This window comes from Micromys minutus (assembly GCF_963924665.1).
Source record: "Micromys minutus genome assembly, chromosome: 9".
Lineage (NCBI taxonomy): Eukaryota > Metazoa > Chordata > Mammalia > Rodentia > Muridae > Micromys > Micromys minutus.
Window position 1 is genome coordinate 35,941,029 of NC_137978.1, and position 23,368 is coordinate 35,964,396.

The 23,368-nt window shown below is 45.9% G+C and overlaps 1 protein-coding gene across 2 annotated transcripts in view; it reads right to left on the reverse strand.

The window, feature by feature from the left end:
• CCDC30 (coiled-coil domain containing 30) overlaps positions 1 to 23,368 on the reverse strand; it is a gene marked incomplete at both ends in the record, with an annotated part of 74,565 nt that overhangs the window by 13,708 nt on the left and 37,489 nt on the right. For both annotated transcript variants that reach the window (XM_080920762.1, XM_080920761.1), the window contains 4 exons: positions 8,921 to 9,065; positions 13,002 to 13,156; positions 15,383 to 15,592; positions 19,193 to 19,363. In XM_080920762.1, the coding sequence (XP_080776888.1) occupies positions 8,921 to 9,065; positions 13,002 to 13,156; positions 15,383 to 15,592; positions 19,193 to 19,363 (681 nt within the window). The remainder of the gene's footprint in view (positions 1 to 8,920; positions 9,066 to 13,001; positions 13,157 to 15,382; positions 15,593 to 19,192; positions 19,364 to 23,368) is intronic.

Below are 23,368 nucleotides of genomic sequence, written 5' to 3' on the forward strand. Positions count from 1 at the left end.
ATCAGATCCCATTACAGATGGCTGTGAGCCACCATGTGATTGCTGGGAATTGAACTCAGAACCCTTGGAAGATCAGTCAGTTCTCTTAACTACTGAGCCATCTCTCCAGCCCTGGAGAAAAAGTTTGCTTTTTTATGACATGAGTGCAAAAACTAAAGAAAATTCCTTGACCTTTGACCCATAAGGTATTTGGATCTAGAACTGGCTTCAGTGACTAGAAACTCAAAGTGGTGATCCAAGCTGGTTAGATAGGAAGGTTCAGGCCAAGTATCCCTTAACCAGAATGCTTGAGATAAAAAGCAATCAGGATTTATTTGCAATTACACAATGAGAAAATTGTGTAATTTGGGAAGGAGGCTGAAGGCCAGAGACAAGAATCTATTTATATCCTATATACCTTATTCACATCCCCTGAAAGTATTGTCATATTTTTGTGCACCTGTATTCAGATGACCTACCACACAAGGTCAGGCATAGCACTGTTCCCATGTGTCGCCATGTTATCATTTAAAACCTGTCCAGCATTTGTGTGTTTCTGTATTATTTTAGACAGTGTCTTAGTTAAGGTTTTACTGCTGTGAGCAGACCAAGGCAACTGTTATAAGAACAACATTTAGTTGGGGCTGGCTTACAGGTTCAGAGGTTCAGTTCATTGTCATGAAGGTGGGAGCATGGCAGCATCCAGGCAGGCATGATGCAGGAGGAGCTGAGAGTTCAATTTCCAAAGACAAACAGAAGATTGACTTCCAGGGAGCTAGGACAGGATCTTAAAGGCCAAGGCCACAATGATGTACTTCCTCCAAAAAGGCCACACCCACTCCAACAAGGCCACACCTCCTAATAGTGCCACTCCCTGAGCCAAGCATATTCAAACATCACAGATAGGTTCTTGCAGTGTTACTCATTGAGGCCTAGAACTCCTGAGCTAAAAGCAATCCTCCTGCTTCAGCTTTTACCAAGTCGCTGGAACTACAGGCATGCTCAACCTTGTCCAGCTCCAAAAATTTTAGATTTGGGAGTATTTTGGATTTCTGAGTTTTGGACTAGGGATTCTTAATCTGTAGTGTGGAGAGCATTTTTGGCACCTCTAAACAGTTGATGGCGGAGTAATATTAATATTAATATTATCCCAGGACACCTTGGGGCTGGCCAAGGCAGGAATCTGACTTTTGTGCTACTAGCCTTGTAAGGGCTAGTATCTAGCACATTGGCATTTGTAGCTCCAGGCAGGGCCCTAAAGAATAAGGCTATAAGGAAGTACATCCACTTCTGTAGTTTGGGGCAGGGCTTTCAAGAATCTGGCATAGGGAAGTACGTTCGTATTTGTAGCTCCAGGCAGTATCCTTAGGAATGCAGCTCAGGGCAGATTTCAGGATGTAGGCACAGCAGTATCCATTTCTGTCTCTGACCTTTTCACCTGACCTCCAGTAAGATGTTTGCAGGATCTTTGGTTGTCACCTTGCTTGATTCCTGTCTCAGAATCGTTTTCACCTTTTGCATGTAATTAAAATGATTTAAAAAGGGACAAATTAAACCAAGCTTTGCTTCGTTAACTTTAACTAACTTGTCTCTCTTCTTTCAATCCTCGCTCCGGCTCCGGGAGGACCTGTTGGGTGTCCGAGCTGGCCACGGACACTGTAGTCTGAGCTCAATGTTACTAAGCACCACAGGAAAAGGCTTGACTTTGTTATTAGCTAACATCTACCCGTAGGGAAGTGCCTTGTAAGATCATATTGAAGAGTAAAAGGTTGTCAAAGGACACTGATTCCTTGCCCTAGGGATTTCCTCTGCAGGAAATCGCTCCCAGGAAATCCCACCCAGGAAATCCCACTTTCTTGAGATTTGAGTTCCCAAAATACCACAGAAGGTCCGGATGACCTCTGTGGAATGTTCCAACGCCCTAGGTGTGCCTGGGGGTGTACTGATAAAAAAATGTATGATTCTTCCCTTTTGAACTTCCTCATTCCCCCTGTCCTCCCCCCTCCTTTGTGATTTTTGCCTTTATAAGCCCGTTACAAGTTCAGGCCGGGGTCGAACTCCTCTACCCCTGCGTGGTGTATGAGTCTCGACCCCAGCATGCTGGCCTGAGATCTCACTCTTTCACTTTCAATAAACTTCCTCATGCAATTGCAGCAAGTCTGGTCTCGGTGCCTCGCTGGGTGCGCGCCTCTCCTGAGATTTGAGTGAGGGTCTCCCTTCGGAGGTCTTTCAATATGAAGCGCCCTCCACAGTCCCCCTGAACAGTTCTCATCCTTCCTAATGCTGTGACCCTTTACTATGTTCCTCATGTTGTGGTGACCCCAACCATAAAATTATTTTTGTTACTACTTCTTAACTGTAACTTTGCTACTGTTTGAATCATAATATGCAGGACATCTGATATGTGTCCTCTGTGAAAAGTTGCACTCCAATAAGGTCAAGACACGCAGGTTGAGAAACAACACCCTGGTGGCTCATGTCAGAGGTCTGGTGGCTTATTGAAACTAAATGGATCCTGAGGCTTCTGAACTAAATAATAGATTAACCCCTTGTTGCATTCACTGAGGTAGGGCCTAGCTAGAGGAGGGACTCATCCAGGCATGGCTGGAAAGGTGTTTGGTTCCTTTCCCCTTCCTTTCTCTGCTTCTTGGCTGCCATTATGCAAACAGTTGTTCCACAGGCATTTCCTACCATGATGCTTTGCCTCAGAGCAGAAATAAGCCTTTCCTTCCATAAGGTGCCTCGTTGAGTCTTCTCATTCAACTAGCCATGTTGTGATGGAACTGGGAATTCTGGGGTCTGCAGGGTAAGCCAGGTATCTCTGGCCAAGTCAATCAACGCTTCTAAGGAGAACGCTCCCAACTTAGTCTAATTACTGGACCAACGTAAAATTGGAGAACTACAGAGGTTATATGAGCATCTTAAAATAACCTCTCTTGTAGCTAGAAAGCCAGTGCAGCAGCAGCAGCAACAACAAAGCTTTATCAAACAGATGGCAGATTTACATACAGCACAAAGTGATGTCATGGCCTTCTCATGTTCTGAGAAACACAGGGCTCAGAGACACACAGACAACAGCTGGGAATAAGAACAGGTGACGGAACCTTGAATTCAAGCTCCCACGTCGATGTAAGCAGCTCCCACCTTGTGGGCAGAGTTTAAAATCTTTGCTTTGGGGATCTGTATGCATTGCATCTTAGGCAGATACCTTGGGTGTTGCTAGAGATGTGTTTCTGTTGGCAGAGGGCTTGCCTAGCATGTTTGGAGCCCTGGTTTGCTACCCAGCATGGCACAGACCAGACGTAGTGACAGTGACACTGGTCAGTCATTCGAACACCTGGGAGGTGTGGGCAGGAAGATCAGAGGTTCAAGACCATCTCGGATACACAGTGAATTCAAGATCAGCTTGTAGGCCAGGGCTACACAGATAAACCTTGTCTCAAAAATTAGAAAAATAAAAAAAGGTGTTGTTATCCTTATAAGTCATATGTGCATGACCACCATGTCTTTCTTCCTGTCTCTCCAGTTACAACAGACTTAGATTCTAACACACCTGGGGAGAGAAGAGGCTGGATATAGGCCTTGACTTAGAAAGAAATAAGGAATACAGGCAGGATTTGGCATCTTACAGTGCCAGAAGCTTGAGGCAGATGCAGAGGAATGGATTTCTAGGAGGCTACGCTAGGGAGGAAGGACTATAGGATTGAATAGGCCAGAGTTATTGAGGTGGATGTGCTTATCGGAGCTAGAATTTAAACTTATCTGATGATTTAATTGTGTGTATGTGTGTGTGTGTGTTTGTGCGTGCTTATGTACATAAGTATAGGTACCTAAAGAGGACAAAAGAGAGTGCGGAACCCACTGGAGCTGAAGTTACATGAGGGTTGTGATCAGCCTGAGGTGAGTGCTGGGAGCTAAATTCTGCTCCTCTGTAAAAGCAAATAACCAATGAGCCATCTCTCCAGCTCTGGGTTGTGAAATGTTAATTTGAACCTCTGTGTGACTTTAATTGGTTGACTTTTTAAAGTTTTGGTTGACTGAAACTTGGACCCAATAGCCACCTGTATTAAATGCCATTAATATGTTTGGGGTTTTTATTTGTTTTTGAGTCTTCCTATGTAGTTCTGGCTGCCTTTGAACTCACAGAGATCTGCCTTCCTAAGCCTCCTGAGTTCTGGGATTAAAGATGTGAGATAGTGTGGGCAGACCTCAAGTTCACTTTCAAATAAAACTATAGCACTTCACAGGTGGTGCCTCCTCCCTTGTGCTGTCTCTCTGCTGGCATCCATTGTCCTTACACAGCATGCTACGTGCATGTAAAAGAACTTATGGGATAATTCTATTGTTGCTATCATTCTTAAATATTTATTTATTTCTATCATCTGCATTCATGTCTGTGTGAATGTATGTGCATACAGGTGCCCTTGGAGGTCAAAAGAATAGTATCACATTGGAGCTGGAGTTACAGGTGCTAGGAATGCAACTAGGGCTTCTAGAAGCACAGCAAGTACAATTAATACATATTTGTTGTGTGTGCATGTATCATCGGGATGCTTATGGAAGACAACTTTCACAGGTCTGAAGCTTGGCAGCAAGATCCTTTACCCCTGGGCCATCAGCCTGGCTGCCTTCTGTGCTTTACAGAGGCTCTTGTCTTTTTGTGGGTCTTGTTATTGTTTTGCTTTGCTTGTGTGTCTTTCTCTTGCCTAAACATCTATTAGCACTGCTGGCAAACCACCCAGTTTTTGTCTGAGGAAGTATTTTTTTCCCCATGTCTTCTTCCAGGATGCTGCCTTGTCTTTGAACTTCAGTTTGGACATCATAAGCCCTCGTGAGGTTCTTTGGTCACTCATCTTGATTGGCGATGTCTGAGCTTCCTGGGCCTGTGGGTCAGCATCTGACTTTTGGACATTCTCAGTCATTACTCTACTAAGAGTTTCTGCTTCTTTTACCTTGGTTTTCCACATTTGCACCATATGTTCTACTTTCTGTGTCGGATAGTCTGCTCTTTTTATCTTGAGGTCCACTTTGCTCGCTGCTTTCCAGCTTTCTGTTGAGATTTCCAGGATCCAGGATTCTTCCCTCAGCTGTGCACCATCTGCTCAGAGCCCTGTCACAGGCTCGGCCACTTCTGCTGCTGTGGTCCCTGTGTCGTGCGTTTCCGTCTCTCCGTTTCTCCTTTTACATGCCACCTGCTGTATTGGGGTCTGAAGCATATTCACCGCAGGGGCTTTACGTTTCCTATCATTTCAATAGCGCCACCTTGCTTGAGCCTGGCGTCTTCAGTGTTACTCAGATTCTTCATGCTGTGTCTTAATGCACCTGCTGGATTTTCCTTTACGGCCGGACATGATGAAGGAAGTTGTAAGACAGGGATATTTAATGTGTGCTGTTAAATAAAGGGGGATGGGCTGCATTCTCTGCTCTGAATAGTAGATCATCATCATCTTTCAGTTAGCTTCACCTTTGAACCATGGCCCTTACACATGCCTCTTTCCCTACCTCCATCTCTTCCCCTTAAAATGGGGGTGGAGTGGGCTGATATTGAAAGTTTCTCTTTTCCAGAAACTTCCATAAAATTCTTCGAGGTTAGGAATTAGAGAGCTTGGTGTGTTGGTGAACATGTGGTGGCGCAAGCTGTACACATAAACTCTGGGTCACGTCCCACGATCTCGGACATCTTTTCCTTACTGGCTATTTCTGGGTTGTGATCTTTTCTAATAGGCTGGTAACCAAGTAAACATTCCCTGAGACAGTCTACTTTTATGTTTGTGTACATCTGTGTGTGTATACCTGCAGAGGTCAGAAGACGGTATCGAGTTCCCTGAAGCCAGAGTTGTAGGCAGTTGGGAGCTGCCTCATACGGTGCTGGGAATCCAACTCTGGGTCTCTGGAAGAACAGCGAATGCGCTTTAACTGCCCTTCTTGAGCCATCATGACCACACCTGATCATGCATCACAGTAGTTTCAGATTTACGGCTGGCCTTCAGAAACAAAACGGGGAAGTCTCGACTGATAACTAGGATGGTCCTGCAGAACAAGCCCTTATTTTGTGGGATTGGATGCTGTCTCCAGGTGGACATCCAGGGTGGTGTCCACCGAGTTAAAACTTTGTGCACCCTGTTGGTGTACACTCCCACACAGGATTGTGTGTGGGAAAAAAATCGACAAACAAGAACAACAAAAAGAACCCTCAAAGAGAATGCAGGCTTGCCTTTCCCTCTTACTGTTTCCTTGAACACACTCGGGCAGACAGCAGGTGAGCCATTTTTGGCTCTGGAGGAAGAGGCTTCCCCAAGACCTCCGGATCCTCTGGATTTAGTGGACACCCACAGTAGCCTCTTCTCATCTCCCAGCCAGCGGCTTGGCAAGAATCTTTTCCTCATGTATTAAATACCTTCTTGTTTGTTTTGGGGTTCAGGGCACACAACCCCCAAACCACTGACTCACTGATCAGGATGTACCACAATGTGTTGGCTATTTTTATATCAACGTAACTCAAGCTAGAGTCATTTGAAACCTCAACTGAGAAAGTCTCCATAAAATCCAGCTCTCCCTCCCTCTCTCTCTCTCTCTCTCTCTCTCTCTCTCTCTCTCTCTCTCCTCTCTCTCCTCTCTCTCTCTCTCTCTCTCTCTCTCTCTCTCCTCTCTCTCTCTCCTCTCTCTCTCCTCTCCTCTCTCTCTCTCTCCCTCTCTCTCTCCTCTCTCTCTCTCTCTCTCTCTCTCCTCTCTCTCTCTCCTCTCTCTCTCCCTCTCTCTCTCCTCTCTCTCTCTCCTCTCTCCTCTCTCTCTCCCTCTCTCTCCTTTCCTCTCTCTCCTCTCTCTCTCCCCCCTCCTCTCTCTCTCTCTCTCTCTCTCTCTCCTCTCTCTCCTCTCTCTCTCTCCTCTCTTTCTCCTCTCTCTCTCTCCTCTCTCTCCTCTCCTCTCTCTTCTCTCTCTCTCCTCTCTCCCCCCTCTCTTCTCTCTCTCTCTCTCCTCTCTCTTCTCTCCTCTCTCTTCTCTCTCTCTCCTCTCTCCCCCCCTCTCCTCTCTCCTCTCTCTCTCTCTCTCCTCTCTCTCTCTCTCTCCTCTCTCTCCTCTCTCTCTCCCCCCCCCCTCTCTCTCTCCTCTCTCCCCCACCTCTCTCTCGTTTCTCTGTGTAGCCCTTGCTTGCCTGGCACTAACTCTGTAGACCAGGCTGGGATTAAAAGTGGACCACATCCCTGACTGTAAGGCATTTTCTTAATTAGTGACTGATAAGGGAGGGCCGGGGTCCATTGTGGGTGGTGCTATCCTTGGGCTTGTGGTCCTGGGTTTTATAAGAAAGTAGACTGAGTGATGAGCAAGCCAGTAAGCAGCACCTCCTCCGTGACCTCTGCATCAGCTTCTGCCTTCAGGTTCTAGGCCTGCTTGAGTTCTTGCCCTGACTTCCTTCACTGATGGACTACAATATAGAAGTGTAAGCTGAATAAACGCCTTCTCCCCAACTTTCCCCCAAGTCCCTCCAAGACAGGGTTTCTTTGTGTAGCCCTGGCTGTCCTAGAACTAGCACTGTAGACCAGGCTGGCCTCGAACTCACAGAGACCCGCCTGCCTCTGTCTCCCCAGTGCCGGGATTAAAGGTGTGCGGCACCACTGCCTGGCTCCAACTGGCTTTGGTTATGGCATTCCATCATGACAATATTAACCGTGACTGGAACACCTCCTGTGCACTTCCTTGGTGTGTTTTCAAGCTTGTGAGTCTGAGAAATTACAGACATGAAAGCAGCTTGGTGTCTTAGGAAAGAGCTAGCTATCTTTTGTAAAAGAACCTTACATCTATATGGGAGATGCAGGTCAGCAAGTTTCTATGTCAGGAAGAGGGCTTTGTGTATGTGCGTGTGTGTGTGCGTGTGTGTGTGTGTGTGTGTGTGTGTGTGTGTGTGTGTGTGCGTGCGCGCGCGTGTGTGTGCATCACATGCACTCATGTGTGATGTGGGCCTGTATGTGCTACAGCCGTCATACAGACGTCAGAGGATGACCTCATTATCCTTGTCCACTCGTCTTTAGACAGGGTCCTCTTTGCTTTTCTACACTGTGCTCCCCAGGGCCCCTGGACCTTGAATTTTCAGGGGTTCTCCACTCTCTGCCTCCGATATCCCCACCGGAGCACTGGGATACCAGACGCTGTGTGTTGGGCTTGTACACAGGTCCTGGAGATTCAAACTCAGGTCTTCACACTTTCATGGCAAATGCTTTACCCTCTGTGTGATATCCTCAGTGCACATTCCAGAGACTTTTATCTGTATCTGAGATAATCCCTTCCTCACCTTATAATTCCTCCCACAACTTGTCTCTACTGTGCTCTGTGCTCCGGAGGTCCCAGGGCCTTTTCTAGCTAGATAGCTTAGGATGCTGTACAAACTTTGAACATATGACCTATTTTAAGTCTCATGTTTTGTGAACACTCATTCATATATGTGTATTTAAAATGGTCTTACTCCTATTAATTTGCCCTATGTTGATCAATTTTTTAAAAAATACATTGTTTTTTCATTTCATGTACAAGGATTTTTGCCTCCGTGTATGTCTGTGCACCACACGTGTGTTTGGCACCTGCAGCATTCTGAAGAGGATGTAGGATCCCTTGGATCTGGAGTTACAGACAGCTGTAAGCTACAGTGTGGGTGCCTGGAATTGAACCCACGTCCTCTGGACAGGCAGACAGTACTCCTCATCATTGAGGCATCTCTCCAGCTTCTATTAATTTAATTTATAAGCTAACCCAGCCCAGAGAATACAGGAAAGTCACATTTCCTTCCCCTCCATCTGGAGATATATCTGTATCTATGCCTACAGTCTCCATATTTGTGTATATTTGTTTTCCCAGCTCAAGGATAATTAGCTGAATAGCAATGGTAATGATGGAGGCTCATGCCAATCTGTGAAAACAGGAAACCAGGGACAGCCTTCTAGTGTCTTACCTTCTCACACTTTCTTCTCTCGCTTTCCAGTTGTTTACGTAGAGCCTCTTGCTGCTGGGAATTGGCTGCTTCCTGCTGGTTCTCCTTATCCTGCAAGGTTCTCACTTGTCTCTGGAGATCATTTACATCCTGGTCTAGAAGGATCCTGAGGGCAAAAAATGTACAGCAGGTCACTCCGTGGACTGCCACACTCTGCAAGTGATTCCTGGACCCCGAACTTCTGGACCAGCACGAGGGAGTTTGTCATTTCAGCAGAGTGAGGAGGTTCTATGTCTGTAAGATAATAGGACCTGTGCAGGGCGCCTCCGTAAGCGGCTCTCCATCGCTCATAGCCACCCTTGTGTGAACCAGGCTTTCTGGACCCATTTTCTCAGCACTCTGTAACCTCAAACATTTTCTTCCAGCTAGGGAACTTTTTCACTTCCTCAGTCAGACCTTCCCCAGGGATTCCTTCCCCAGGGATTACTCCCTTACCCACCTGGCTCAGTCTTTCCCTTTCCTTCTTTCTCAGCCCAATGGTCCCCTCTCAGCTCCCCTAACCCTCCACCCCCCCCCAACTGCTTCACTCTCGGCTTATGTATTGCTGTTACTGAGGAAGGCTGCCTCAAGCCCTCAGTTCCAGACAGTCCTGCTAGGTGCCTTCCCAGCCTTCTGAACCTCCTTCAGCACGGTGCTTGCCCTGTATCGCTACAGCTAAAGTGTCTCAGGACAGGGGAATTCCTTATAGCAGCAGTCAATCTCCCCTTCGGGTGTTTAAACTCCATCTATGTGTTTGTGTGTGCATGTGCCAGATTTACATGTGGAGGTCAGAAGACAATGTGCAGGGGTTGTTTCTCTCCCTCTACCATGTGGGCTTCTGGAACTGAACTCAGATTGTTAGGCTTGGTAGCAAGGGTCTTTATCTGCTGGGGTATCCCACTGACCCTCAAATTCCCTTAATTTTTTAAAATTATGAGTGCATATATGTATGTGTGTGTGTGCATATGTGGGTATACATAAGCAATGGTATGTGTGAGCAAGTATATGTGTATGTGTACATGTGTCTGAGGTGCATATAAGCCATGGTATCTGTGTATGTATGTATGTATGCATGCATGCATATGTGTGGGGTGCACATATGCCATGGGGTGTGTGTGTGTATGCATACATGTGTGTGAGTGCACATAAGCCATGGTATGTGTGTGAGCATGTACATGTGTGTATGTGTGTGTGAGTGTGTAAGTGTATGTGTGTATACATGTGTGTGTGCTCTCATAAGCCATGGTATGTATGTGAGCATGTGTGTATGTGTGTGTACATGTGTGTGGGCTGCACATAAGCCATAATGTGTGTGTGTGAATGGAGGTCAGAGGATGACTTTGTGGAGTCGATTCTCTCTTTTCACTTTTAAGTGGGTTCCGGGGACTCAGCCCGAATAGTCAGCGGGCACAGTGAGTCTGTAGCCCATCAAGTGAGCAAAACACCTCCCAGTCCCTCAAGCTTCCTTTAAAATAAAAAAGCAAACATGTCAGTGCCAGCCTTGACTTCGGAGCCTTGTGCAAGAACGGTAGGCACTCTACTAGGGAATTACTTTCTCAGCCCTCACTATACATTACTTATAGCGAAACCAAAATTCACAGCAGATTAAATTCAGTATAGTGGTGCTCATTTGTAGTCCCAGCTACTCAGGAAGCTGAGGCAGGGGATTCACTTGAACTGAGTTCAAAGCAAGGCTTGGGCAACATGACAAAATTCTGTTTCAGACAATTAACCAATCAACATAAAGTATCTATGTATCTAGTCAGAAGTTCCCAGAGTGCTTGATCTAATTAAATATAGACAGGGGGGTGTTCTATTAACCCACAGGGCCAGAGGCTGAAGAGCCTCATGACAGCCACCTGCTTCAGAGCCGCTCACACCAAGCAGCTGGACGCCTCAGAACAGGAGGAAGCTGGCAATGCGGCCCCAGTTCCAGGCCAATGGTTCGAAGACACTATGGATGGCTGATGGTACAGCTTCACGTTCAAAGGCTGAGAAACAGCAGAAAGCTGTCTCCTCCTCTCACCCGGCTGACTTTCATCTGGGCCCCAGCCTTTTGGAAGTCCCTGCTCATTCAGAGTGGGCCCCTCCCACTCAGTAATGGACCCACAAGCCGGTCCTGTCCAGAACCCCTCACAGATGCCCAGACACCTTTTGCCAATGTTGTAGACATTCTCTAATGCTAGTCAAGTTGAGAACAATTTTGAATCAAATGAAATCACAGAAATTGTGGGATGAAGCAGAATTCATGAAGGGATGAAGTAGGGAAACTGGTCCCAGGGTGTTATAAAGGAAAGAGAATCTAAAATCAATACTCAGAAATCTAAAATCAATCCTCAGAGTTTCCATCATAAGAAGCCAGAGAAAAATGAACATCATAAATCAAAGAATAATAATAGAAAATAAAAATAACAGCAGATAAAAGAATAATAGAAACAAGACCCCCAGTCAGGTATGATGGAGCATGCCTGCAATTCTAGCACTCTGGAAGCAGAGGCAGGGGAATTGCTAGCTTGGACTATCTAGTGTGAGTTCTAAGATAGCCTGGACTATGAAGTGAGACTCTGTTGTCTGAATCAGGAGTTCAAGGCCAGCCTCAGCTACATAAAGACCAGCCTAGGACGCATGAGATCCTGTTGAAAGGAGGGCTGGGGTAGGAAGGATAGACAGACAAATGGAATCAGGAAAAAAAATAGAGAATGTGAAATAAACCCAAAAGATAGTTCTTTGAAAACACCAATACAGTTGACTAATTTCCATTTAGGCCAGCAAACCAAGATGTATAGGCTATAGAAATCACTAATACCAGAAACACCACAGGGGTTTCTCTATTGATCCCACAGATATTAAAAGGACAGTAGAGGATATTATACCACTGTAGCATCTTAAAGCACTGTATGCCCACAGATATGATAGGTTCGATGACGAGTAGCCTGTGTTATTGAAAGAAGGAAATGATGGAAACTCATATGAGGAAAAGCAGATGGCGTGGGCACAGCTATATCCATGGCGGAAACTGAAGGCTGCAGAGTGGACACTCTGGGGACGCTGACGAAGGAACATCTCTTGACCCCACAAGTTTGAGACCAGCCTGGGCAATTCAGCAAGACTCAGAAAGGAAGAGCGAGGGCCTGGAAAGATGGCTGTGTTGGTACATGCTGGGCACCAAACCCCAGTCCACCATGAGAAAGAACATCAAGTGCAGTCAACCTCTGAACTATCTCTCTGCCTCATCCCAGCCTCTGCATGTCACTTTTTAAATGGGGGTTTTCTTAGGTCACTGATCTGGCCTTGTGGCAAGCTTGCTGGCACCTCCTGAATGTGCGGCTGATATTGTTATCTGCCCTTTGACCTGCAAGCGTGTGTCACCTGGCAGTGTTGTGTCAGCTCGGTGTTGTGTGGACTTGTCTTTGGGGTATCCTACTGCTTTCTTGTGAGCGGGCCTTGCTAGGATCTAACTATGACAGGCTAGCCCACCATCTCTCAAGACATGGCAGGTGAGGCGAGTGTTCCGTGTCGTCTCTTTGAGTGCATTCAGTTTTCCTGCACACAAATATCCAGCCAGTCACTTGCTCAGACATTTACTCAACAAATATTCACTCAGTGGTGTTTTGTGACAGGTCCTAGCACAGAACTTCCAGCTATAGCTACAAGTAAGATTCTGAGCTACAAAGGGTGTGCGTACATCTCCGTGTGTCTTGAGTGGATAATGTATCTTTCTTAAAATATATATAGACTCATTCTGAATATCATAAAATGAGAAGCATCTATCATCAAGGTCAGAATCACAACCATTATTTTAAGAGGAAAAATCGATAGTTCTTATCTGCTAGTAGTTTCTTGATACTAAAGATGCCTATAAATGACCCATAAGTATCTGAAGAACATTAGCCAACGAATTTTTAAAAAGTACAACTTCAATGAAGCCTGAGTCTGCTCAGATCACACCAGAAAGCTAGGCAAGCTCTGTGTCGGACCTCCTGGGGGAATCCCGGTTAAAACAAGTTGCCAGTGTTCTGGGTAAATCTGCGCCCAGAGAGTCCCTCGCCCTGGTGGTCCTTACCTCCTCTGCTGCTCCTCCTGGCACTGCTGCTGCAGCCTGGCCTCGACGCTCTTTGCCTCCTTGATCTCTTCCTCTAGTTGCTTCTTACGCAAAATGCAAACGTCTGAGAGGCAGACTTGTCGTGCACAGTCTAGTTTCTGCTGCAGGTCCAAAATCTTGGTTGAAAGTGCAAAACATTATGAAGGGTGTGACCCTTTTCGAACAACAAACTCTACACTTGATTGAACTATAGCAAGCTCCTATGGTTGGAGACAGGGGTGTGGGGTGTGGGGGTGAGGTTGGGGGTGGGAGTGAGGAGTACTTTCATATTCTGTGTAAGGTATTCTTACGCTTCACATTGTAAAAAGGAATCCGCACACGCACGTTGTTGGCAGCTTAGCACCTACTTGCTGTTAGTGGCTTGTGTGCTCTCAGTTAACCATCCCCACCTGCAGCCCAGGTCCACTGGAGCGGGATGAGGTTGATAAGAGCAGAAACCAGCCTGACTCAGCAGTTCAAGTGCCTGAGCCAAGACGCCCAGAGGATGAGGAACAAAGCAAGGATGATGAGGGCACAGAAGTGTAGCTGAGCGCCCAGGCAGATGGGCCAGCCTGAGCTACAAAGTGCCTGCCTGCCAGTCGGCCTGCCCACTCTTGTTCTGCCTCTCCTATCCCCTGTGTAACCTGCTGGCTAGAGGTGAGACAGAAGATGGGCTTTTTTAAGGTGTTAATCCACTTCTTCTTAGACCAGCTCTCTAAATAAAGAAAAGGGTTTTGTTTTTTTGTTTGTTTGGATTTTGGTCTCATTGTGAACCTGGCCCAGAGCTCACTCCGTAGACCAGGCTGCCCTCAGATTCACAGAGATCCCCCTGCCTGCCTCTGCTTGCCAAGTCCTGAGATTGAAGGCATATGCCACAACACCTGACATAAAGTATAACTTTAAGATTTGGTTTCTCTCTCTTATTCACTGGCTTCTGTAAGTGACAGCAATGAGCTACTGGTGTCTTGGTCACACCCGTTATCCTCTGCTGAGACTACACACTACCATGCATGTATACAGTGGCTAAGTGACCGTGGACATATACAGCAGCTCTACCATATCCTGTGGCAGTGTACAGTGTCTCTACTTTCATGTGGTGTAGAATGATGTCCCTCTGAAGAGGAGTGTCCCTCTGAACATGCATATGCTATTTAGTAGTAGTTTTAAGACAGTAAGACAGCAATAGAGGAAGACATGTATGAATGCACACACATACACACACACACACACACACACACACACACACACTCACACACACATAACTGTTATATATTTTTGGTACCTTGGAGTAAGCAATCCAAAATGCAAGGGCAATATTTGAAAAAAGCCAATTTCATAGCAAACATCTTTCTTAAAAGTACAAAACAGGCTAAGTGTTGGTGGTGCACACCCTTAATCCCAGCACTCCGGAGGCAGAGGCAGGCTGATCTCTGAGCCGAGGTCATCCTGGTCTACAGAGTGCCAGGGCTACACAGAGAAACTGCCTCACCCATCCCCTCTAAAAGTTACAAAATAGGGTTGGAGAGATGGCTCAGTGGTTAAGAGCACTTGGCTACTCTTGCAAACAACCTGGGTTCAGTTCCCTACACCTACATGGCAGCTCCTAACCATCTGTAACTCCAGTTCCAGGGGACCCACTGCCCTCTGCTGACTTTCTCAGGCACCAGGCATACACGTGGTGCACATACATATATATATATATATATGCAGGCAAAACAATCATACACACCCACCCACACACACACAATAAAATAAGTATTTTTTAAAGATTGCAAAATAAGTCATATAAACAGTTAATTCAAATGAGAGACAAATAAGTTCTTTAAAATTAAAAAGTATAAATATTCTATGGCTTCAATAAGTTTTAAATTCATATTATGGATTTAATTAAATATACATTTGCATTTATAGAGTTATATATGTGTATGTGCACCTGTGTATACATGATAAGGGGTGTCCTCCTCTGACTCTCTTTACCTTGTCTTTTGAGACAGGGTCTCTTGCTGGCCTGGAACTCACTCTTTCAGCTAGGCTGCTTGGCCAGCCAGTCCCAGAGACCCTTCTGTTTCTGTTTCTCCAAAGCTGGGATTGCAGGCACGCACCGTGTGCAGGGGATCTGAGCTCAGCGCCTTGTGCTTATGTGACAGGCACTTCACCGATCCAGCCATTTCCCCAGTCCCAGAAGCTTACATTCCTAACTTCATGCAGTTTTCAAAAATGTACAAGGTTTATTAGAATGGTAGGGGCAGATGACATAAAATTATCCAAGAGAGGAAAACATTCTCGGGACACCTGTCTCTTAAGGTCTCCCGGAGGCAGGGTTCCGGCTCTGCTTACTGCTTCCAGAGCCAGAGGGTAGTTACCTTTTCCTGTGCTTCCGCTGTTTTCGATTTCTCCCAAGCGAGCTTTTCCTGAAGGCCTTGCTGGGCTTTAATGCTCTGTATCTGCCTCAGTCCTTCCAGCTCCAGCTCCCTGACTTTCTGCTGACAGTGCTTCCACTCCGCCGTGAGCGAGGAGTGCATCCTGGCGTTGTCTAGCAACTTCTCCTGGGCTTGCTTGAGTTCAATTTTGATCTATAGTTGGGGGATAAGTACAAAGCCATAAAAAACGAGGCTGGGGATGCAAGGAAATGGTAGAAAGCATCCCCAGGGCACTGGCTTTGAGACTTGGCACATGCGTGCGAAGGAACTTGCCACCAAGCTTGATGACCTGAATGGACTCAATGCCCTGGATGCTACATGGTAAAAGGAGAGAAGTGACCCCCAAAAGTTTTCCTCTGACCTCTGTGTGTGCCATGGCATGTGTGTACCACATCCATACATGTATATCACACACACGGTAACATTTTTATGAATGATGATAATGATAATAGACTTCACAGAGTTATCACTATGCATATATACTAGATCAGCAGGTAAATTCTGAAGTGTGACCGTTCCAAGAACTAACTGGCAAGGGAGTACATGATGCAAACTTCCATACAGTGCAGACAGAAACAGACGAGATGAGTGGGTGGGCAACCCATGTGCTGTCCCTAGAGTTCAACAACCCCACTTTGCTCTCTTTCGAGAGAGCCCCACTTATGTTAGCACACACATGTTGGTGGCCTTCAGAAAGTAAAAAGACAAACCAGCAACCCTTATTGTTTATGTTGCCTAGGAACGAGTGCTTCACCTCTGAGTTGGACATATCTGAAATTATGGGCACTTACTAATTTCTCAAGACCAGAGGAATGTTATCTCCAAAAATGTTAGCACACACCCACAGGCACACGCACATGTAGACAAGCCACATGGAGAAAAAAAATGTATCAAGAAATTACAACCAAAGCCAAATGCTTCCCTGTCTGTGGAGAACTTTTGGGACCGCCTTCTAGGAATTTGGCAAGAATTTGACATTGGGCTAGGACAGGGAAGTCGGCTCAGGATGCAGACAGCTGAGGGATGTGATCTTTGTATCTTGATGGGTTAGACTGGAAAAAACATCTGCTTCAGCATCAGCACTGGATGGAGTCATGATCCTCACTCCCTCCCTGTTGACCGACTGAGCTGGCTTGGTCACCTGTCATTGATGGGTCAAAGGTCAACAGGAAACAAATTACCATTAGCTTTGTCTCGATGATAAGGCCAAGAAGAAATTCTAGAGTGGGCATTATAAACGTCTCTATTCCTGGTGAACACTCACTCACTTTTTCTTTCCGTTACACCAGTGCAATGTCCCAGTTCTCCTCACATCTGGTCCGGAAGCAGGGGCAATACCCTTGGAGGGCTGGTTGTGCTTTTGAAATATTATTGACAAGAACAAGTTTGTGAGCTGGAGAGATGGCTCAGTGGTTAAGAGCACTGACTGCTCTTCCAGAGGTCCTGAGTTCAATTCCCAGCAACCACATGGTGGCTCACAACCACCTGTGATGGGATCAGATGCCCTCTTCTGGTGTGTCTGGAGACAGCTATGGTGTGCTCATATACATAAAATTAAAAACAAAAAAATAGAACAAATCTGTTCCTGGCTCATTTCTTCTCAGAAGGAACTCTGGCCTATCAGAAAGCCCAAAGTCCTTATTTTCAAGTACTACCTCACTGCAAGAAAACTCAGCAAGTCCAACGGGTGAGCAGGCACGGAATTCAAGGAAAAGAAGAAAGCAAAGAGTGGGGTATGTGGTGCACCGGACCGAGCCTCTCATTGCTACTGCGGAGGGCGCTCACTCTCCTTCCCTAGCACACTGTCCATTGGCTCCCCAGGTTCCCAGGCCAGGAAATCTAGAGGCTGTGAGAGTCAGTGATGGAGGGAGCCCACGGGCAAGGTTTAGAGATGTTACTGAAGTCAGATTGTACTGGTGAAAAACCTGTTAAGCCAACAACCTCTGTCTCCATGGTATCTTCTGCAGCCCAAAGAGGAACCAGCACAGTGTCCTGGTGGCACTCAGCAGGTGTAAGGGAGGGACTTGAATAGTGATAGAGAGAGTTTTCAGAGCTGCCAGTGTGCTGCCTTTGGATCGCGATTGCTCTCGGTGGTGTCCATGGGCATCTACTTTGTAATATGTTGAGCTAATTACTCCAGCATGCCTAACAGTAGGGACCCGGAGTTTGATCGTCTGAGTAGATTTTAGGGAATCCCACAGTGGGTAAGAGCATGATCAGCCTTGGGTGGCACATTCCCAGCCCCCACGTTCTTGGCTCACAACTGCTTCCTACTGCAGCTATCCCAAGGCTCTGGCCTCTGTGAGAACCTGCGCTCATGCACACACACACATCTATGCACACCACACACATCCATGCACACCACACACATCCATGCATACCACACACATCCATGCATACCACACACATCCATGCATACCACATCCATGCATATTCGTGTGCACATGTGAGCACACACACACACACACACACACACACACACACACACACACACAGTCCCGTGTTTACAAATCTAAGGTCCCCAGAATGACTCCAGGCTGAGGAAAAATGCAATGTGGAAAGTCAAACCCACTTACGTTTCAATTCAGAGTCTACGCTCTGTATTAGATTTGTAATCCTGGTGGCCCTAACAACTCTGAGGTTTATAATGTCAAACTGTACGTAAAACATGTACATAGTTACTGTACATGTTACTACTACACGCCTGGCTCCAAGAGAGAGGCTTCAAACAGCAAACAGCATCTTCTCTCTTTATGAAGTGATCATTTTTCCATTTCTGAAAGATGGCCTATTGAGTACATATTTATACGGGGCCGGTTAGGATCTGTGTCATTCTGGTCATTCTAGCCAAAGAAAGATGTAAGGTTGCTTGAGTACGCCCAGAGTTAAGCTGGACATAGTGACGTGTACCTGTGACCTTGGCATTTGACATGTGGAGACAACAGTGCGCTGAGGAGACTTCACTGGGATCTTAGTCATAGGAGTAAGATTCACTGTCGCTTTGTAGTGATTTCAAGACCAGCCCGCTCTACAGGATGCTGTCTCAAAACAAGCTGATCTAAGAGGCCTTCCATTTAATACTCCAGGTGTCCACCATGTGCTGGGGAACCCAAGGCCTCCTACCTTCCAGACAAACATTCCACCAACTGAGCTCCATCTCCAGTCCCTGAATACTGAAATTTAGAACCTTACATAGGGTTTCTAATCTATATTAGAAACCAAGTCTGTAATGTATATTTATAGAACCGAATTGTATCTGGAAGAATACATTATTTATATGGTACCTTGTTCTGAATGCTTATGTATTTTGAAAAACAACTGTGAATCTGTGCCACGCACCCCCATTATGAATACATTTACTGGGGAGAAGTTTACTGGCTATATGCAACTAATGCAGGGAGACCAGTCACTAAAATTAAATGCTAAAAATTTGAGATAAGGGGCTGGAGAGATGGCTCAGCGGTTAAGAGCACTGACTGCTCTTCCAGAGGTCCTGAGTTCAAATCCCAGCAACCACATGGTGGCTCACAACCATCTGTAATGGGATCAGATGCCCTCTTCTGGTGTGTCTGAAGACAGCGACAGTGTGTATGTATATATATATATATAATCTTTAAAAATGTTTACTTATAAAAGAAAAAAGCATTTGAGCACCCTGTTGGCAGCAGATAGAGTGAATGGAACTGCGATTTAACTCTCCCCTGCTGTGGCCCTCCCAGGGCCTGCAGGAATGGCTGTTCCTGTGAGAGTTACCTTGATGTTCTCCTCCTGGAGCAAACTGTTGTGCTGTTTCAGGTCCAGGCTCCGCCCCCGCTCATACCGCAACTCCTTCTCCGCCGAGTTGCACAGGATCTGCAGGCGGTGCAAGTTCTGCCGCAGTTCCCCGTGATGCTGGTAGCTTGCTTTCTCTCCGGATGTTAGGTACTGAGGCAGACATTATAAGAGAGAAATGCGCTTGAGAGAGCACCACCGTAGGTGTGTGGGTTCCCGCCGTAGGGACCCGAGGGCTCACATACAAGGGCTTCCGGAGTTCCTTCACCTACAACAAATGATGCTTCTACATCCACCGCTGCTTGGTGGTGCTCCTGGAATTCAAACGCTTCTACACTGGACGGCAAAGGCCAGTGAGTTATGGGAACAAAAGCAGCCGGGAGTGGATAACTAACCTTTCGATGAATTGATATTTCTAATATCAATGAAAGGCAAACAAAACAGAGGACTTTTAGGGTAAAACACTCCCTTTTGAAGTCTCAGAACTACAAAATCCCTTAATAGCGAGAACAACAAGGAACCCACACTGTTTAAAACTTGTTTTATTTTATGTTCATGGGCATTTGTCTGCGTGGATGCCTGTGCAGCCCTTGTGTGCACGATGCCTGTGGAGGCCAGAAGAATGTCAGGACCCCCGGAACTGGAGCTACTGATAACTGTGGGTGCTGGGAACTCAACCTGGGGCCTCTGGAAGAGCAGACAGTGCTCAAGCTGAGCCACCTCTCCAGCCCAACATTTAGTTTTTAAATTTTTATTACATTTGTGTGTGTGTGTATGTGCACATGCATGCCACAGTGCATGTGTGACAATCAGAAGCCAACTCTCAGGAGTTACTGAGCCATTTTGCTAGCCTAGCTAAGAAAATTAATACAATAACGATTAAATACAAACCAAGGAGGGCTCTGGGGAGCCAGTTCCCTATTCTTCCTTGGGACAATCAGACTGAGAGCTGTTTGCTTTCTGGGGGCTGCTAGCGGAGGGAAGCAATCAATGAAGCAGTGGAGGACCAAGCTCTAGGCTGGCACTGGCTCTGCTGGCACCGACTCTCAACCATCCAAACGCTGGGACCCTCTATTACTCTTCCTCATGTGTGTGACCCCAGCTACAAAATCATTTTCATTGCTATTTCCTTTTTTTGTTTTTGTTTTTAAAGATATATTTATTTATTTTATGTATATAAGTACACTGTAGCTGTCTTCAGATACACCAGAAGAGGGCATCTGACCCCATTACAGACGGTTGTGAGCCCCAGTGTGGTTGCTGGGAATTGAACTCAGGACCTCTGGAAGAGCAGTCAGTGCTCTTAACCGCTGAGCCATCTCTCCAGCCCTCATTGCAATTTCCTAACTGTGATTCTGCTACTGTTAGGACTCATAACATAAGTATCTCTTTCCTGACCATCTTAGGTGACCCCTGTGAAAAGGTTGCTTGACCCCCAAATGCTCTATAGGCTGTCGACCTGGGTTTCATCACCCCCAGTGTGGGCAAATACCATCTGCCTGTAAGACGCACAGATTCTATTCTTACGCCATCACATCGCTTAATGAAAACAGGCGGTTTAGTGCGTTACCCACAGCACTACCTACCATACACCCCAAACGTTAGAAAAACATTAGGTTGTAAGTCTACAAAGTTAATACTGCTTCCAACTTGGTTCGAGAATAGTGAAAAGGGACCCTCACCTGGGCCGGTGCTAACCACAGCTGACGTCACAAAATACTTCTGACCAACACAATGCTCAGTCTTGCCCATTCGAGAGCCTCCCGAGATTCCTTACCTATACATAGCATTCTGAAAGTCTGGCATCTGGCTTGTCTGTTGTCAAAATTGTACATTTAAGAAGATTATGCTAATATAGCACCATACTAGATACTGCTATCTGGCATCAGGGGTGAAGAGCATACACACACACACACACACACACACACACGAGGAGGGGATAGTCATTAGTGCACAGAGCATGACAGAAACTGTCCAAACTGTGCTTGCTTCCTTACTTCCTTGCCATGAAATCACGGAGCTGGACAGATGGCTCAATGGTTAAGAGGACTCAAGTTCAATTACCAGCTCCTACATGGTGGGTCCCAGCTGTTTGTAACTTCAATCCCAGGAGGTTCAATACCCTCTCTGGCTTCTGCAGGCACTGCGTGTGATTGCTGCAGTCATACATGCAGGCGAATACACATACGCATTGAAGAAAGATTGTGTGCAACAGCTAATTTGGGAAACAGAAAGTTCAAATAGAAATAACCAGCCTTCCATGAGCTCCACATCTATTTTTCTCCTGTATGACTGAGAAAGAGAGGTTTCCTTTCCATGGACACTTGCACGCAAGACGAAAGTGGACCCTTTTTTATAATGCTTACACACAGTATTTGAAAATGAACCCAAGATTTAATTATAAAGCTAAAAGTATAAAAATAGTCTCAGAAGAAACATGAGAACAAAGCTTTCACGTGCTCATTTAGATAAGATCACAAGACAAACATTTAAAAAGTGTAAATGGATCTGGCCATGGTGGCACATGCTTTTAGCCCCAGCCCTCAGGAGGGCTGTGAGTTCGAGGCCGGCCTGGTCTACAAAGCAAATTCAGGATAGTCAGTGCTATACAGAGAAACCCTGTTTCAAATGACCAAAAGAGCACTCATTGCTCCGCCCCCCCAACCCTAAAACAAAAAACACAAACCAAACCACCACCACCACCACCAACAACAACAACAAAACCCAAATGGGCCTGGATGTGGTATTGTACACCTTTAATCCCAGTACTTGGGATGCAGAGGCAGGCAGATATCTGCATTCTAGACCATCCTGGTCTACAGAGTGAGTTCCAGGACAGACAGGGCTACACAGAGCAACTCTGTCTCAAAACAAACAAACAAACAAACAAGCAATTGTGAATGGGGCTGTGTCCAGGGAGATGGCTCAGTGGTTAAAGCACTTGCTACGAAAACAAAATAACCAGAGGTCAGGTCCAGCAAACCCCTGTAAAATGCTGGTTGGGTGGGTGGAAGTCAGCCTGCCTATAATTCTTACCTTGGAAGGCAGAGGCAGATGGTCCTTTGAACAAGCTAATTAGACAGACTAGGCCCATCAGCCACTTCTGGGTTTGATTGAGAGACCCTGCCTCAAAGATAAGGTGGAAGACTGATCAAGGATGATTCCTAACATCAACTTCGGGTCTCCATGCAAACAAGTGTACATTAGGCGTCAGTACTCACAAGTAAAAAGCAAGGATACATGCATCACACATATATGCATGAAAAAATTTCATAAATGAGTGTTTAATAAAAATGTGTGTATCAGTGGGTAGTGACAGGAAATTGAAGAGACAGCTCCATTTACCCTGCCTTTAAGAAAACAATATAACCAACCTTAGTATGCAATCAATTTTTATAATCTGAGCTAAATGCACGACTTTAATTTTAAATTATAAACTCTTCCATACTTTGATCTAGAATAATATTATGGTGTGTGTGTGTGTGTGTGTGTGTGTGTGTTTGTGTGTGGTGGCATATATATATATATAACTGTATGTTTACATGTGTGTGCATGCATGTACATGTGTATGTATATGCCACATATCTCTCTGGGAGAGAGATGAGAACAGTCTCGGAAAACAAGGAGGGAACTCTCAGGCCAAAAGTGGGTTTGCAGCCTTGCCAGCCGGCTACAGAGATACCAGCACATCCATCCCATTATCCAAGGCCACCAGCTTCCTGGACAGAGGTATGGTGAGGGAGTGGGTGTCAGTCTGAAAGCTGCAGCAAGGTGGCTTAGGTCCTTATCTTGTTATAGAGGGGTCACGGCTCTCTAGATCCTGTTCAGACACTGAGCGACCCTAACGATTCATGCATGGGCCCCATCAACCTTATTCATTGCACCTCAGGTAGTTCACCTTGGTTGAGTAAATAAGAACCAAACTTTTTTCAGAAACTCGTGGTCATTGGGGGAAGAAAAACATACTAGACTACACTAGAATTTCCTGAGGCCTCAAGAGGCTGTGTGGCTGCAGAACTATCACAAAGTGACTACATTCAAATTTTCCTTACAATTTTTGCATATTTTGTAGTCAAACTTGCTTTTGTCATTACTGTGGGGGTGTTCTTGGTTTTGCTGAGAATTTCGTACATTCGCATAATGTGTTTTGATCAACCC